Source organism: Coloeus monedula, assembly GCF_965178545.1.
Source record: "Coloeus monedula genome assembly, chromosome: 33".
Taxonomy (NCBI): Eukaryota; Metazoa; Chordata; class Aves; order Passeriformes; family Corvidae; genus Coloeus; species Coloeus monedula.
The window spans coordinates 2,660,807-2,676,315 of record NC_138813.1 but is presented as its reverse complement, the minus strand read 5'-3'; the positions used below and the strand labels follow the sequence as shown (position 1 = coordinate 2,676,315).

The window sequence follows — 15,509 nt, the reverse complement described above, 5'->3', positions numbered from 1 at the left end:
CCCCCGTTTTTTGGGGGATTTTTTTTGGGAATAAAAAACCTTTGGATGCTCCAGGGGGGTCTTTTCCATTGGGGGGGGGGGGGGGACCTGATCGATCAGGGGGGGTTGGATTGATCGGGGGGGGTTGGATTGATCGATCAAGGGGGGTTTGATTGATCGGGGGGGGTTTGGATTGATCAATCGGGGGGGTTGGATTGATCGATCAAGGGGGCTTTGATTGATCCAGGGGGAGTTTGGTTGATTGATCCGGGGGGTTTGATTGATCCGGAGGGGTTTGATTGATCGATCAAGGAGGGTTTGATTGATCGGGGAGGTTTGATTGATCCGGGGGGGGTTTGATTGATCCGGGGGAGCTTTGATTGATCCGGGGGGGGTTTGATTGATCCGGGGGAGCTTTGCTTGATCCGGGGGGGGTTTGATTGATCCGGGGGGGTTTGATTGATCAGGGGGAGCTTTGATTGATCCAGGGGGGGTTTGATTGATCATGGGGGGTTTGATTGATCAGGGTGAGCTTTGATTGATCCGGGGGGGCTTTGATTGATCCGGGGGGGTTTGATTGATCCGGGGGAGCTTTGATTGATCCGGGGGGGGTTTGATTGATCCGGGGGAGCTTTGATTGATCCGGGGGGGGTTTGATTGATCCGGGGGGGTTTGATTGATCAGGGGGAGCTTTGATTGATCCAGGGGGGGTTTGATTGATCATGGGGGGTTTGATTGATCAGGGGAGGGGTTTGATTGATCCGGGGGGGGTTTGATTGATCATGGGGGGTTTGATTGATCAGGGGAGGGGTTTGATTGATCCGGGGGGGTTTGATTGATCCGGGGGGGTTTGATTGATCAGGGGAGGGGTTTGATTGATCCGGGGGGGGTTTGATTGATCTGGGGGAGCTTTGATTGATCAGGGGGAGCTTTGATTGATCAGGGGGGGTTTGATTGATCCGGGGGGGGACACAGAGAGCGACACCGGTACCAAACCAGCTTTTATTGCCACAGGGACACCCCCAAAATCCTGCCCGGGATGGGGGGGGGGGGGGTCTGGAAGGTTCTGGAAGGATCCAGGAGGGTCCTGGGGGATCCAGGGGGGGCTCGGGAAGGTTCCGGAAGGATCCAGGGGGGATCCAAGGGGGGGGTCCAGGATGGTCCTGGGGGCTCTGGGATGATCCGGGGGGGGGGGGGGGGCGCTTGGGAAGGTTCCGGAAGGTTCCAGGGGGGATCCAGAAGGGCTCGGGAAGGTTCCAGAAGGATCCGGGAGGGTCTGGGGGGGATCCAGGGGGGGCTCGGGAAGGTTCTGGAAGGCTCCAGGAGGATCCCTTTTGGCCATTCCCTACTTGCCGGCAATGAGGGGGATCCAGGAGGGTTCTGGAAAGTTCCAGAAGGTTCCAGGAGGCTCCGGGATGATCCAGGAGGGTTCCAGAAGGTTCCAGAAGGTTCCTTTTGGCCATTCCCTACTTGCCGGCGATGAGGGGGATCCAGGGGTGTTCTGGAAAGTTCCAGAAGGTTCCAGGACGCTCCGGGATGATCCAGGAGGGTTCAGAAGGTTCCAGAAGGTTCCTTTTGGCCATTCCCTACTTGCCGGCGATGAGGGGGATCCAGGGGTGTTCTGGAAGCTTCCAGAAGGTTCCAGGAGGCTCTGGGATGATCCAGGAGGGTTCCAGAAGGTTCCAGAAGGTTCCTTTTGGCCATTCCCTACTTGCCGGCGATGAGGGGGATCCAGGAGGCTCCGGGATGATCCAGGAGGGTTCCAGAAGGTTCCAGAAGGTTCCAGAAGGTTCCTTTTGGCCATTCCCTACTTGCCGGCGATGAGGGGGATCCAGGAGGCTCCGGGATGATCCAGGAGGGTTCCAGAAGGTTCCGGAAGGTTCCTTTTGGCCATTCCCTACTTGCCGGCGATGAGGGGGATCCAGGAGGGTTCCAGAAGGTTCCAGAAGGTTCCTTTTGGCCATTCCCTACTTGCCGGCGATGAGGGGGATCCAGGAGGCTCCGGGATGATCCAGAAGGTTCCAGAAGGTTCCAGAAGGTTCCTTTTGGCCATTCCCTACTTGCCGGCGATGAGGGGGATCCAGGAGGCTCCGGGATGATCCAGGAGGGTTCCAGAAGGTTCCAGAAGGTTCCAGAAGGCTCCTTTTGGCCATTCCCTACTTGCCGGCGATGAGGGGGTTGCGCAGGACGACGATGACGGAGTCGCCGCGCAGGAACATCTTGGAGATGTAGCGATCCTTGTTGACGGGCTTGGATTTCTTCTTGCCTTTGCCGCTCTTGGGCACCTCGGTCCACATCTCCTTCACGTTCTCCAGCACCATGTTACAGTGCCTGAGGGGGAAAACGGGGGAAAATGGGGGATTTGGGGGAAAAAATGGGGGTTTTGGGGAAAAAACGGGGGTTTTGGGGGGGAAAATGGGATTTTGGGGGTGAGGAATGGAGAATTAAGGGGAGAAATGGGGGGGAAAATGGGGGATTTGGGGAAAAAAAATGGGGAATTTGGAGGGGGAAGGGGATTTTGGGGGTGGGAAATGGGATTTTGGGGGAGGGGAAATGGGGGATTTGGGGGAAGAAATTGTGGTTTTGGGGGGGAAAATGGGGGTTTTGGGGTGGGAAATGGGATTTTGGGGGGGAAATGGGGAATTTGGGGGGGAAATGGGATTTTGGGGGAGGGGAAATGGGAGTTTTGGGGGGGAAATGGGGAATTTGGGGGGGAAAAAATGGGATTTTGGGGGTGAGGAATGGAGAATTAAGGGGGGAAATAGGGGGAAAACGGGGGAAAATGGGGGATTTGGGGGGAAAAATGGGGATTTTGGGGGTGGGAAATGGGATTTTGGGGGTGGGAAATGGGGGATTTGGGGGAAGAAGTTGTGGTTTTGGGGGGGAAAATGGGGGTTTTGGGGTGGGAAATGGGATTTTGGGGGGGGGGAAACGGGGGTTTTGGGGGGCAAATGGGGAATTCGGGGGGGAAAAAATGGGATTTTGGGGGTGAGGAATGGAGAATTAAGGGGGGAAATAGGGGGAAAACGGGGGAAAATGGGGGATTTGGGGGGAAAAATGGGGATTTTGAGGGTGGGAAATGGGTTTTTGTGGGGGGAAATGGGATTTTGGAGGTGGGAAATGGGGATTTTGGGAGAAAAAATGGGGGGTTTGGGGGGAAAATGGGGATTTTGGGGGTGGGAAATGGTTTTGGGGGAGGAAATGGGGGTTTTGGGGGAAATGGGGATTTTTGGGGGGGAAATGGGGATTTTGGGGATGGGAAATGGGGGTTTTGGGGTGGGAAACAGGGAATTTTGGGGGTAGGACAGGGAATTTGGGGGGGAGGAACATTTTGGGGACGCTTGGGGACATTGGGGGCTCTTGAGGACACCGAGGGGACCCTGGGGACACCCTGGGGACACCCTGGAGCCCTTGGGGACACCCTGGGGACACCGAGGGGACCCTGGGGACACCCTGGAGCCCTTGGGGACACCCTGGGGACTCTGAGTTGACTCTGGGGACACCCTGGAGCCCTTGGGGACACTGTGGAGCCCTTGAGGACACCAAGGAGCCCTTGGGGACACCTTGGGACACCCTGGGGACACCTTGGGGACACCCTGGGCCCCACCTGTCGAAGGCCTTGATGTGGCCCAGGGGCCCTTGGGGACATTGAGGTGACCCTGGGGACACTGAGGAGCCCTTGGGGACACCCAGGGGACACCGAGGAGCCCTTGGGGACACCCTGGGGACACCTTGGGGACACCTGAGCCCCACCTGTCAAAGGCCTTGACGTGACCCAGGGGCCCCTGGGGACTCTGGGGACACCTTGAGGACACCAAGGAGACCCTGAGGACACCTTGGGGACACCCTGGGGACACTTTGGGGACACCCTGGGCCCACCTGTCGAAGGCCTTGACGCGGCCCAGGGGCCCCTGGGGACTCTGGGGACACCCTGGGGACACCTTGAGGACACCAAGGAGACCCTGAGGACACCGAGGAGCTATTGGGGACACCTTGGGGACACTGAGGGGACCCTGGGGACACCCTGGGGACACCCTGGGGACACCCTGGGGACACCCGAGGCCCACCTGTCGAAGGCCTTGACGCGGCCCAGGGGCCCTTGGGGACACCCTGGGGACACTGAGGAGCCCTTGGGGACACCGAGGTGACTCTGTGGTGACCCTGAGGACACCGAGGAGCCCCTGGAGACACCTTGGGGACACCCGAGGCCCACCTGTCAAAGGCCTTGATGTGGCCCAGGGGCCCTTGGGGACACCTTGAGGACACCAAGGAGCCCTTGGGGACACCTTGGGGACACCCTGGGGACACCTTGAGGACACCAAGGAGACCCTGAGGACACTGTGGAGCTCTTGGGGACACCTTGGGGACACCTTGGGGACACCCTGGGCCCACCTGTCGAAAGCCTTGACGTGACCCAGGGGCCCCTGGGGACACCTTGAGGACACCGAGGAGACCCTGAGGACACCCTGGGGACACCGAGGACACCCTAAGGACACCCTGGAGCCCTTGGGGACACCCTGGGGACACCCTGGGGACACCTTGGGGACACCTGAGGCCCACCTGTCGAAGGCCTTGACGTGACCCAGGGGCCCCTGGGGACTCTGGGGACACCTTGAGGACACCGAGGAGCCCTTGGGGACACCTTGGGGACACCTTGAGGACACCAAGGAGACCCTGAGGACACTGAGGAGCTCTTGGGGACACTTTGGGGACACCCTGGGCCCACCTGTCGAAGGCCTTGACGTGGCCCAGGGGCCCTTGGGGACTCTGGGGACACCCTGAGGACACCGAGGAGACCCTGAGGACACCCTGGGGACACCGAGGACACCCTAAGGACACTGTGGAGCCCTTGGGGACACCCTGGGGACACCGAGGGGACCCTGGGGACACCCTGGGGACACCCTGGGGACACCCTGGGGACACCCGAGGCCCACCTGTCGAAGGCCTTGACGCGGCCCAGGGGCCCTTGGGGACACCCTGGGGACACTGAGGAGCCCTTGGGGACACCGAGGTGACTCTGTGGTGACCCTGAGGACACCGAGGAGCCCCTGGAGACACCTTGGGGACACCCGAGGCCCACCTGTCAAAGGCCTTGATGTGGCCCAGGGGCCCTTGGGGACACCCTGGGGACACTGAGGAGCCCTTGGGGACACCTTGGGGACACCCTGGGGACACCTGAGCCCCACCTGTCAAAGGCCTTGATGTGGCCCAGGGGCCCTTGGGGACACTGAGGTGACCCTGGGGACACTGAGGAGCCCTTGGGGACACCCTGGGGACACCTTGGGGACACCCTGGGGACACCTTGAGGACACCGAGGAGCCCTTGGGGACACCTTGGGGACACCTTGGGGACACCTGAGGCCCACCTGTCAAAGGCCTTGACGTGACCCAGGGGCCCCTGGGGACTCTGGGGACACCTTGAGGACACCAAGGAGACCCTGAGGACACCGAGGAGCTCTTGGGGACACCCTGGGGACACCTTGGGGACACCCGAGGCCCACCTGTCGAAGGCCTTGACGTGGCCCAGGGGCCCTTGGGGACTCTGGGGACACCCTGAGGTGACTCTGTGGTGACCCTGAGGACACCGAGGAGCCCCTGGAGACACCCTGGGGACACCTTGGGGACACCTTGGGGACACCCTGGGCCCCACCTGTCGAAGGCCTTGATGTGGCCCAGGGGCCCTTGGGGACATTGAGGTGACCCTGGGGACACTGAGGAGCCCTTGGGGACACCCAGGGGACACCGAGGAGCCCTTGGGGACACCCTGGGGACACCTTGGGGACACCCGAGGCCCACCTGTCGAAGGCCTTGACGTGGCCCAGGGGCCCCTGGGGACACCTTGAGGACACCGAGGAGACCCTGAGGACACCCTGGGGACACCGAGGACACCCTAAGGACACCCTGGAGCCCTTGGGGACACCCTGGGGACACCCTGGGGACACCTTGGGGACACCTGAGGCCCACCTGTCGAAGGCCTTGACGTGACCCAGGGGCCCTTGGGGACTCTGGGGACACCCTGGGGACACTGAGGACACCCTAAGGACACCGAAGAGCCCTTGGGGACACCCTGGGGACACCTTGAGGACACCCTGGGGACACCCTGGGGACACCCTGGGGACACCTTGGGGACACCGAGGAGACCCTGAGGACACCCTGGGGACACCGAGGACACCCTAAGGACACCCTGGAGCCCTTGGGGACACCTTGAGGACACCGAGGAGCCCTTGGGGACACCTTGGGGACGCCCTGGGGACACCCTGGGGACACCCGAGGCCCACCTGTCAAAGGCCTTGATGTGGCCCAGGGGCCCTTGGGGACACTGAGGTGACCCTGGGGACACCGAGGAGCCCTTGGGGACACCCTGGGGACACCTTGAGGACACCAAGGAGCCCTTGGGGACACCTTGGGGACACCTTGGGGACACCTGAGGCCCACCTGTCGAAGGCCTTGACGTGACCCAGGGGCCCCTGGGGACTCTGGGGACACCTTGAGGACACCAAGGAGCCCTTGGGGACTCTGGGGACACCCTGGGGACACCTTGGGGACACCAAGGAGACCCTGAGGACACCGTGGAGCTCTTGGGGACACCTTGGGGACACTGAGGGGACCCTGAGGACACCCTGGGGACACCTTGGGGACACTTTGGGGACACCCTGGGCCCACCTGTCGAAGGCCTTGACGTGACCCAGGGGCCCCTGGGGACTCTGGGGACACCTTGAGGACACCAAGGAGACCCTGAGGACACCGAGGAGCTCTTGGGGACACCCTGGGGACACCTTGGGGACACCCTGGGGACACTTTGGGGACACCTTGGGGACACCCTGGGCCCACCTGTCGAAGGCCTTGACGCGGCCCAGCAGTTTCTTGTTGTTGCGGCAGTTGATGAGCACCTGGGTGTTGTTCTTGACGCTCTGCGTCAGCACCGACAGCGGGCCCGTGTTGAACTCCTCCTCCTCGCGCTTCTGCAGCTCCTCGGGCGTCATCTCGCTCTTGGGCTTGTTCAGCAGGCTCCTGGCACGGGAAAAAAGGGGCGTTTGGGGGGTTTGGGGGGAAAAAACGGGGAGTTTGGGGGGGAAAACGGGGGGTTTGGGGGATTTGGGGGGGAAAAACGGGGAGTTTGGGGGGGAAATGGGGAATTGAGGGGAAAAAAGGGGAGTTTGGGGGGGGAAATGGGGAATTGAGGGGAAAAAAGGGGAGTTTGGGGAATTTGGGGGGAAAAAACGGGGAGTTTGGGGGAAAAAACGGGGGGTTTGGGGGGGAAAACGGGGGGTTTGGGGGATTTGGGGGGAAAAAACGGGGAGTTTGGGGGAAAAAACGGGGAGTTTGGGGGATTTGGGGGGGAAAAACGGGGAGTTTGGGGGGGAAATGGGGAATTGAGGGGAAAAAAGGGGAGTTTGGGGAATTTGGGGGGAAAAAACGGGGAGTTTGGGGGGGGAAATGGGAATTTGGGGGGAAAAAAGGGGAGTTTGGGGAATTTGGGGGGAAAAAACGGGGAGTTTGGGGGGGGAAATGGGGAATTGAGGGGAAAAAAGGGGAGTTTGGGGGATTTGGGGGAAAAAATGGGGATTTTGGGGGGGGAAATGGGGAATTGAGGGGAAAAAAGGGGGGAGTTTGGGGGGGGAAATGGGGAATTGAGGGGAAAAAAGGGGAGTTTGGGGGGAATTTGGGGGGAAAAAATGGGGATTTTGGGGGGGAAATGGGGAATTGAGGGGAAAAAAGGGGAGTTTGGGGGGGAAATGGGGAATCGAGGGGGGAAAAGGGGAGTTTGGGGGATTTGGGGTGAAAAAACGAGGAGTTTGGGGGGGAAATGGGGAATTGAGGGGAAAAACGGGGAGTTTGGGGGGGGAAACGGGGGGTTTGGGGGATTTGGGGGTAAAAACGGGGAGTTTGGGGGGGGAAAGGGGGAATTGAGGGGGAAAAAGGGGAGTTTGGGGAGGAAATGGGGAATTGAGGGGAAAAAAGGGGGGAGTTCGGGGGATTTGGGGGGGAAAATTGGGGAGTTGGGGGGGAAATGGGGAATTTGGGGGAAAAAAGGGGAGTTTGGGGGAGGAAATGGGAATTTGGGGGGAAAAAAGGGGAGTTTGGGGGATTTGGGGGGGAAAAATGGGGAGTTTGGGCGGGAAAACGGGGGGTTTGGGGGGGGAAATGGGGATTTGAGGGGAAAAAAGGGGGGATTGGGGGATTTGGGGGGAAAAAAGGGGAAGTTTGGGGGGGGAAATGGGGAATTGAGGGGGGAAAAGGGGCGTTTGGGGGATTTGGGGTGAAAAAACGGAGAGTTTGGGGGAAAAAATGGGGGGTTTGGGGGATTTGGGGGGAGAAAATGGGGAGTTTGGGGGGGAAAACGGGGTTTGGGGGAAAAAACGGGGATTTGGGGGAAAAAACGGGAAGTTTGGGGGGGGAAATGGGGAATTGAGGGGAAAAAAGGGGAGTTTGGGGGATTTGGGGGGAAAAAACGGGGAGTTTGGGGGAAAAAACGGGGGGTTTGGGGGGGAAAACGGGGGGTTTGGGGGAAAAAACGGGGGGTTTGGGGGATTTGGGGGGAAAAAACGGGGAGTTTGGGGGAAAAAACGGGGAGTTTGGGGGATTTGGGGGGGAAAAACGGGGAGTTTGGGGGGGAAATGGGGAATTGAGGGGAAAAAAGGGGAGTTTGGGGGGGAAATGGGGAATTGAGGGGAAAAAAGGGGAGTTTGGGGAATTTGGGGGAAAAAACGGGGAGTTTGGGGGGGGAAATGGGAATTTGGGGGGAAAAAAGGGGAGTTTGGGGAATTTGGGGGGAAAAAACGGGGAGTTTGGGGGGGGAAATGGGAATTTGGGGGGAAAAAAGGGGAGTTTGGGGAATTTGGGGGGAAAAAACGGGGAGTTTGGGGGGGGAAATGGGAATTTGGGGGGAAAAAAGGGGAGTTTGGGGAATTTGGGGGGAAAAAACGGGGAGTTTGGGGGAGGAAATGGGAATTTGGGGGGAAAAAAGGGGAGTTTGGGGAATTTGGGGGGAAAAAACGGGGAGTTTGGGGGGGGAAATGGGGAATTGAGGGGAAAAAAGGGGAGTTTGGGGGATTTGGGGGAAAAAATGGGGATTTTGGGGGGGGAAATGGGGAATTGAGGGGAAAAAAGGGGGGAGTTTGGGGGGGGAAATGGGGAATTGAGGGGAAAAAAGGGGAGTTTGGGGGGAATTTGGGGGGAAAAAATGGGGATTTTGGGGGGGAAATGGGGAATTGAGGGGAAAAAAGGGGAGTTTGGGGGGGAAATGGGGAATCGAGGGGGGAAAAGGGGAGTTTGGGGGATTTGGGGTGAAAAAACGAGGAGTTTGGGGGGGAAATGGGGAATTGAGGGGAAAAACGGGGAGTTTGGGGGGGGAAACGGGGGGTTTGGGGGATTTGGGGGTAAAAACGGGGAGTTTGGGGGGGGAAAGGGGGAATTGAGGGGGAAAAAGGGGAGTTTGGGGAGGAAATGGGGAATTGAGGGGAAAAAAGGGGAGTTTGGGGAATTTGGGGGAAAAAACGGGGAGTTTGGGGGAAAAAACGGGGGGTTTGGGGGGGAAAACGGGGGGTTTGGGGGAAAAAACGGGGAGTTTGGGGGATTTGGGGGGGAAAAACGGGGAGTTTGGGGGGGAAATGGGGAATTGAGGGGAAAAAAGGGGAGTTTGGGGGGGAAATGGGGAATTGAGGGGAAAAAAGGGGAGTTTGGGGAATTTGGGGGAAAAAACGGGGAGTTTGGGGGGGGAAATGGGAATTTGGGGGGAAAAAAGGGGAGTTTGGGGAATTTGGGGGGAAAAAACGGGGAGTTTGGGGGGGGAAATGGGAATTTGGGGGGAAAAAAGGGGAGTTTGGGGAATTTGGGGGGAAAAAACGGGGAGTTTGGGGGAGGAAATGGGAATTTGGGGGGAAAAAAGGGGAGTTTGGGGAATTTGGGGGGAAAAAACGGGGAGTTTGGGGGGGGAAATGGGGAATTGAGGGGAAAAAAGGGGAGTTTGGGGGATTTGGGGGAAAAAATGGGGATTTTGGGGGGGGAAATGGGGAATTGAGGGGAAAAAAGGGGAGTTTGGGGGATTTGGGGGGGAAATGGGGAATTTGGGGGGAAAAAAGGGGAATTGAGGGGAAAAAAGGGGAGTTTGGGGGGGAAATGGGGAATTTGAGGGAAAAAAGGGGAGTTTGGGGGGGAGAATGGGGGTTTTGGGAGGAAAAGTGGGGATATTGGGGAGAAAAAGGGGGAGTTTGGGGGATTTGGGGGGAAAAACGGGGAGTTTGGGGGGGGAAATGGGGGTTTTGGGGGGGAAAATGGGGAATTGAGGGGAAAAAAGGGGAGTTTGGGGGGGGAATGGGGGTTTTGGGGGGATTTTGAGGGGGGAAATGGGGATTTGAGAAGAAAAATGGGGAGTTTGAGAGGAAAATGGGGATTTTGGAGGGGAAAATGGGGATTTGGGGGAGGAAATGGGGGTTTGAGAAGAAAAATGGGGGTTTTGGGGGGGAAGTGGGGATTTCAGGGGGGGAATGGGGGATTTGAGAGGAAAATTGGGGAGTTTGAGGGAAAAAATGGGGATTTTGGGGGTAAATGGGGATTTGAGAGGAAAAATGGGGAATTTGGGGGGTGGAAATGGGGATTTTGGGGGGGAAATGGGGGTTTGAGAGGAAAATTAGGGATTTTGAGAAGAAAAATGGGGATTTTGGGGGGAAAAATGGGGATTTGAGAAGAAAAATGGGGGTTTTGGGGGGAAAAGGGGGGATTTTGAGGGGAGAAACCGGGATTTTGGGGAGGGGAATGGGGGATTTGGGGGAAAAAAAGGGGATTCGAGGGGGAAAATGGGGGTTTGAGGTGAAATGGGGGGATTTTGAGGGGGGAAACGGGGATTTTGGGGTGGGAAATGGGGGATTTGAGAGGAAAAATGGGGGGTTGGGGGGGAAAAGTGGGGATTTTGGGGGTGCACATGGCGATTTGAAGGGGGAAAATGGGGATTTTGAGAGGAAGGAAACGGGGATTTGAGAAGAAAAACGGGGTTTTGAGGGGAAAACGGGGTTTTTTAGTGGGCCAAGCAGGGATTTGAGGGCAAAAATGAGGATTTCGGGACGGCAACGGGAGCAGGGATGGCGCCACGAGACCGCGACCCCGAACGGGACCAGGCCCGTCCCGTCCCCCCGCTCGCCCCCTGCAAGTCCCGCTCCCTCTTCTCCCCCCGATTCCCACTTTTAGCCCCTTCCCGCCCGGATTTTGCCCGTTTTCGCCGCTTTTTGCCCCGTTTTCCCCCGGCCGCTCTCACATGGCCGCGGCTCTCCTGCTCCCGCCGCTTCCGCTGCGCTTCCGGGTCAGCCGGGGGGCGGGGCCACTTCCGGGGCGCGCGCGGGCGGCAGCCAATGGGAGCGCGAGGGGGGCGTGGCCACCGCGACGGGGGCGTGGCCACCGGAATGGGCGGGGGCTCAAGGGGTGGGCGGGGCCTCAAAGGGTGGGCGGGGCCTCAGGGGGGATTTTGGGGGTTTCAGAGGGGTTTTGGGAGGTCTCGGGGGGATTTTGGGGGTTTCAGAGGGGTTTTGGGGGTTTCAGAGGGGTTTTGGGGGTTTCAGAGGGGTTTTGGGAGGTCTCAGGGGGGATTTTGGGGGTCTCAGAGGGGTTTTGGGGGTTTCAGAGGGGTTTTGGGAGGTCCCAGGGGGGATTTTGGGGGTTTCAGAGGGGTTTTGGGGGTTTCAGAGGGGTTTTGGGAGGTCTCGGGGGGATTTTGGAGGTTTCAGAGGGGTTTTGGGAGGTCTCGGGGGGATTTTGGAGGTTTCAGAGGGGTTTTGGGGGTTTCAGAGGGGTTTTGGGAGGTCTCGGGGGGATTTTGGGGGTCTCAGAGGGGTTTTGGGAGTTTCAGAGGGGTTTTGGGAGGTCTCGGGGGGATTTTGGGGGTTTCAGAGGGGTTTTGGGAGGTCTCAGGGGGGATTTTGGGGGTTTCAGAGGGGATTTTGGGGGGGTCTCAGAGGGGTTTGGGAGGTCCCAGGGGATTTTGGGGGGATTTTTGGGGTCTCAAAGCGGGTTTTGGGGTCTCAGGGGGGTTTGGGGGGTCCCTGAGGGGATTTTGGGGGTCCCTGAGGGGATTTTGGGGGTCTCAGGGGGGATTTTGGGGGTCTCAGAGGGGTTTTGGGGTCTCAGAGGAGTTTTGGGGTGATCCCAGGGGATTTTGGGGGTCCCTGAGGGGATTTTGGGGGGGTCTCCGGGGGGATTTTGGGGGGTCTCTGAGGGGATTTGGGGATCTCGGGGATTTTGTGCGGTCTCACAGGATTTGTGGGGGATTTGGGGGGTCTCAGGGGAGTTTTGGGGGTTTCAGAGGGAATTTTGGGGGTCTCAGAGGGGTTTGGGGGGTCCCTGAGGGGTTTTGAGGGTCTCAAGGGGGGGGACTTTGGGGGTTTCAGAGGGGTTTGGGGGGGTCTCAGGGGATTTTGGGGGGATTTTGAGGGTCCCTGAGGGGATTTGGGGGTCTCAGGGGGGTTTGGGGGGTCTCAGAGGGGTTTTGGGGGTCGCAGGGAGAATTTTGGGGGGTCCCAGAGGGATTTGGGGGGTCTCAAGGGGAGATTTGGGGGTCCCTGAGGGGATTTTGGGGGTCCCAGAGGGGATTTGGGGGTCTCAAGGGGTGGGCGGGGTCTCAAGGGGGGATTTTGGGGGTCTCAGAGGGATTTTGGGGGGGTCTCAGGGGGATTTTGGGGGGTCTCAGGGGATTTTGGGGAGATTTTGGGGGTCTCAAGGGGGGAGTTTGGGGGGTCCCTGAGGGGTTTTGGGGTCGCAGAGGGGATTTTGGGGATCTCAGAGGGATTTGGGGGGTCACAGGGGATTTTGGGGGGATTTTGGGGGTCTCAGAGCGGGTTTTGGGGTGCCAGGGGGGATTATGGGGGTCTCAGCGGGGTTTTGGGGGATCTCAGAGGGATTTTGGGGGGTCTCAGCGGGGTTTTGGGGGTCCCAGAGAGGATTTTGGGGGTCTCAGAGGGGATTTTGGGGGGATTTTTGGGGTTCCCAGAGGGAATTTTGGGGGGATTTTGGGGGTCTCCCGGGGGGCGTGGCCGCTGTTTTGTGGGCGTGGTCACAGCTGAGGGGGTGCGCTCCTTTAGGTGGGCAGTGGGCGTGGTCACGGAGGGGGACAATCTGTCAATCAAAAAGAGGGCGTGTCCAAAACCACGAGTGGGCGTGTCCTGAAAGGCGCTATGACCCGGGGGCGTGTCCTATGGGGGGGGTGTCCCCGGAGGGGGCGTGGTCTGGGTGCGGGGGCGTGGTCTGGGTGCGAAGGGGGGTGTCAGAGAAGGGGCGTGGCCTGCGGAGGGGGGCGTGTCCGGGGGCGTGGCCTGGGAAAGGGGGCGTATCTGAAGAGGGGGCGTAGCCTGTGAGGAGGGGGCGTGTCCGGGGAGGAAGGGGCGTGTCCTGAGGGGAGGGAGCGTGTCCTGTGAGGAGGGGGCGTGTCCTGTGAGGAGGGGGCGTGTCCTGTGAGGAGGGGGCGTGTCCGGGGAGGGGGCGTGTCCTGCGAGGAGGGGGCGTGTCCTGCGAGGAGGGGGCGTGTCCTGCGAGGAGGGGGCGTGTCCGGGGAGGGGGCGTGTCCTGCGGGGAGGGGGCGTGTCCTGTGATGAGGGGGCGTGTCCTGCGAGGAGGGGGCGTGTCCTGCGGGGAGGGGGCGTGTCCCGGGAGGAGGGGGCGTGTCCCGGGAGGAGGGGGCGTGTCCTGCGAGGAGGGGGCGTGTCCTGCGAGGAGGGGGCGTGTCCTGCGAGGAGGGGGCGTGTCCGGGGAGGGGGCTCGGCGCGGTGGGTGCGGAGGGCGCGGCAGCGGCGGCGGCCATGGACGGGCGGCCCGGACCGAGGTACGGGGGGAGGGGTCCGGGGGGGCTCATACCGGGGCTCAGACCCCCCCCCCAGGGGCTGAGACCCCCCCCCGGGACCGAGACCCTCCCCACGGGGTGGGTTTGGGGGTCCCGGATCCACCCCCGGGAACGGGAGGTCCCGGCAAAGCGACCCCCGGCTGAGGGGAGGGGGAGGGGCGGGGTCCGGGAATGAGACCCCCGGGAGGGGCGGGGGTCGCCCCCGGGATGGGGGTCCCGCGGTTGGGGGGCTCAGGGAGGATTTTGGGGGGGTCTCAGAGGGGGTTTGGGGATCTCAGAGGGGATTTTGGGGGAGTCTGCGAGGGGGTTTGGGGGTCGCAGAGAGGTTTGGGGGGGCTCAGAGAGGTTTGGGGGGGCTCAGAGGGATTTTGGGGGTCTCAGAGGGGTTTTGGGGGTCGCAGAGGGGTTTTGGGGCTCTCAGAGGGAGTTTGGGGGTCGCAGAGGGGATTTTAGGGGCTCTCAGAGGGGTTTGGGGTTCTCCGAGGGGTTTTGGGGGGTCTCCGAGGGGTTTTGGGGACATCAGAGGGGATTTTGGGGGTCTCAGAGGGGGTTTGAGGGGTCTCAGAGGGGGTTTGGGGATCTCAGGACGATTTTGGGGGTCTCAGAGGGGTTTTGGGATCTCAGAGGGGTTTTGGGGGCTCTCAGAGGGATTTGGGAGGTCGGGGAGGGGTCGTGGCTCGGTTTAGGAGGGGGGTCCCGGGGTTGAGACCCCCTGGGAGGGGTTTTGGGGTCCTGGATCGGCCACCGGAGGGGGTGGGGGCGGGAGCGTGACCGTCGGGGGGTCCCGGGACCACCGGGAGGGGCGGGATCGGTCCCGGAGGGGGGTGGGGGGCTTTGAGGGGGGGGGGGTCCCGTGAATGGGACCCTCGGGTGGGGGGAGGGGGGCGGGGTCCGGTTCATTTTGGGGGGTCCCGGAACAGGAATGGCGGGGGGGGGGAGGGGAGGGGACGCGGGATCCGCCCCCTTTTGGGATCGGGAATGGTGGGGGTGGGGTGGGGGGTCCTGAGACCCCCGGGAGGGGCAGGACGGGGTCAGGGGGGTCCCGGGGGGGGTCCCGTGGCAGAATGGGGGGGTCGGGGGGTCCTGGGGGGGGGGGGTCGGGGGACACAGGAGGAGTTTGGGACCCCCTGGAAGGTCCCGGATCGGGGTGGGACCCCCGGAATTGGGGGTGGGACCCCCGGAATTGGGGGTGGGGTCGGTCCCACGTGGCACCCGAGGGGGAGGGGGGGGGTCCCCTGTGTGAGGGGGGGGCTGCGGGGGCTCAGGGACCCCCCCGGGACTCCCCAAAAAGTGTCGGGGGGGGTCACGGCGCGTGCTCGAGGGCGACTTGGGGGGACACGTGCGGCGTGGCCCGGTGCTGGTCCCAGTTAGAGCCTGATACTGGTCCCAGTTAGAGCCTGGTGCTGGTCCCAGTTAGAGCCTGGTGCTGATCCCAGTTAGAGCCTGATACTGGTCCCAGTTAGAGCCCGGTGCTGGTGCCAGTTAGAGCCCGGTGCTGGTCCCAGTTAGAGCCTGGTGCTGATCCCAGTTAGAGCCTGATACTGGTCCCAGTTAGAGCCCGGTGCTGGTGCCAGTTAGAGCCCGGTGCTGGTCCCAGTTAGAGCTCGGTGCTGGTCCCAGTTAGAGCCTGATACTGGTCCCAGTTAGAGCCCGGTGCTGGTCCCAGTTAGAGCCTGGTGCTGATCCCAGTTAGAGCCTGATACTGGTCC

At 60.9% G+C, this 15,509-nt stretch overlaps 1 protein-coding gene across 1 annotated transcript; it reads right to left on the bottom strand.

Annotated features, from left to right (window-relative positions):
• Positions 1-1,490: 1,490 nt before the first annotated feature.
• SNRPD2 (small nuclear ribonucleoprotein D2 polypeptide) lies at positions 1,491-11,276 on the bottom strand. Its single transcript, XM_082299642.1, has 3 exons — positions 11,230-11,276; positions 6,810-6,989; positions 1,491-2,310 (listed from the first exon to the last, which is right to left on the bottom strand). Coding segments are annotated over exons 1-3 (357 nt in total). The 5' UTR covers positions 11,232-11,276; the 3' UTR covers positions 1,491-2,135.
• Positions 11,277-15,509: the final 4,233 nt, after the last annotated feature.

Bases quoted from the DNA above. Each gene is read 5' to 3' on its own strand.
- SNRPD2 (XM_082299642.1), bottom strand. The intron at 2,311-6,809 runs GTGGGCCCAGGG...TTTCCCCCTCAG, and splicing joins CGCGTCAAGGCCTTCGACAG to GCACTGTAACATGGTGCTGG.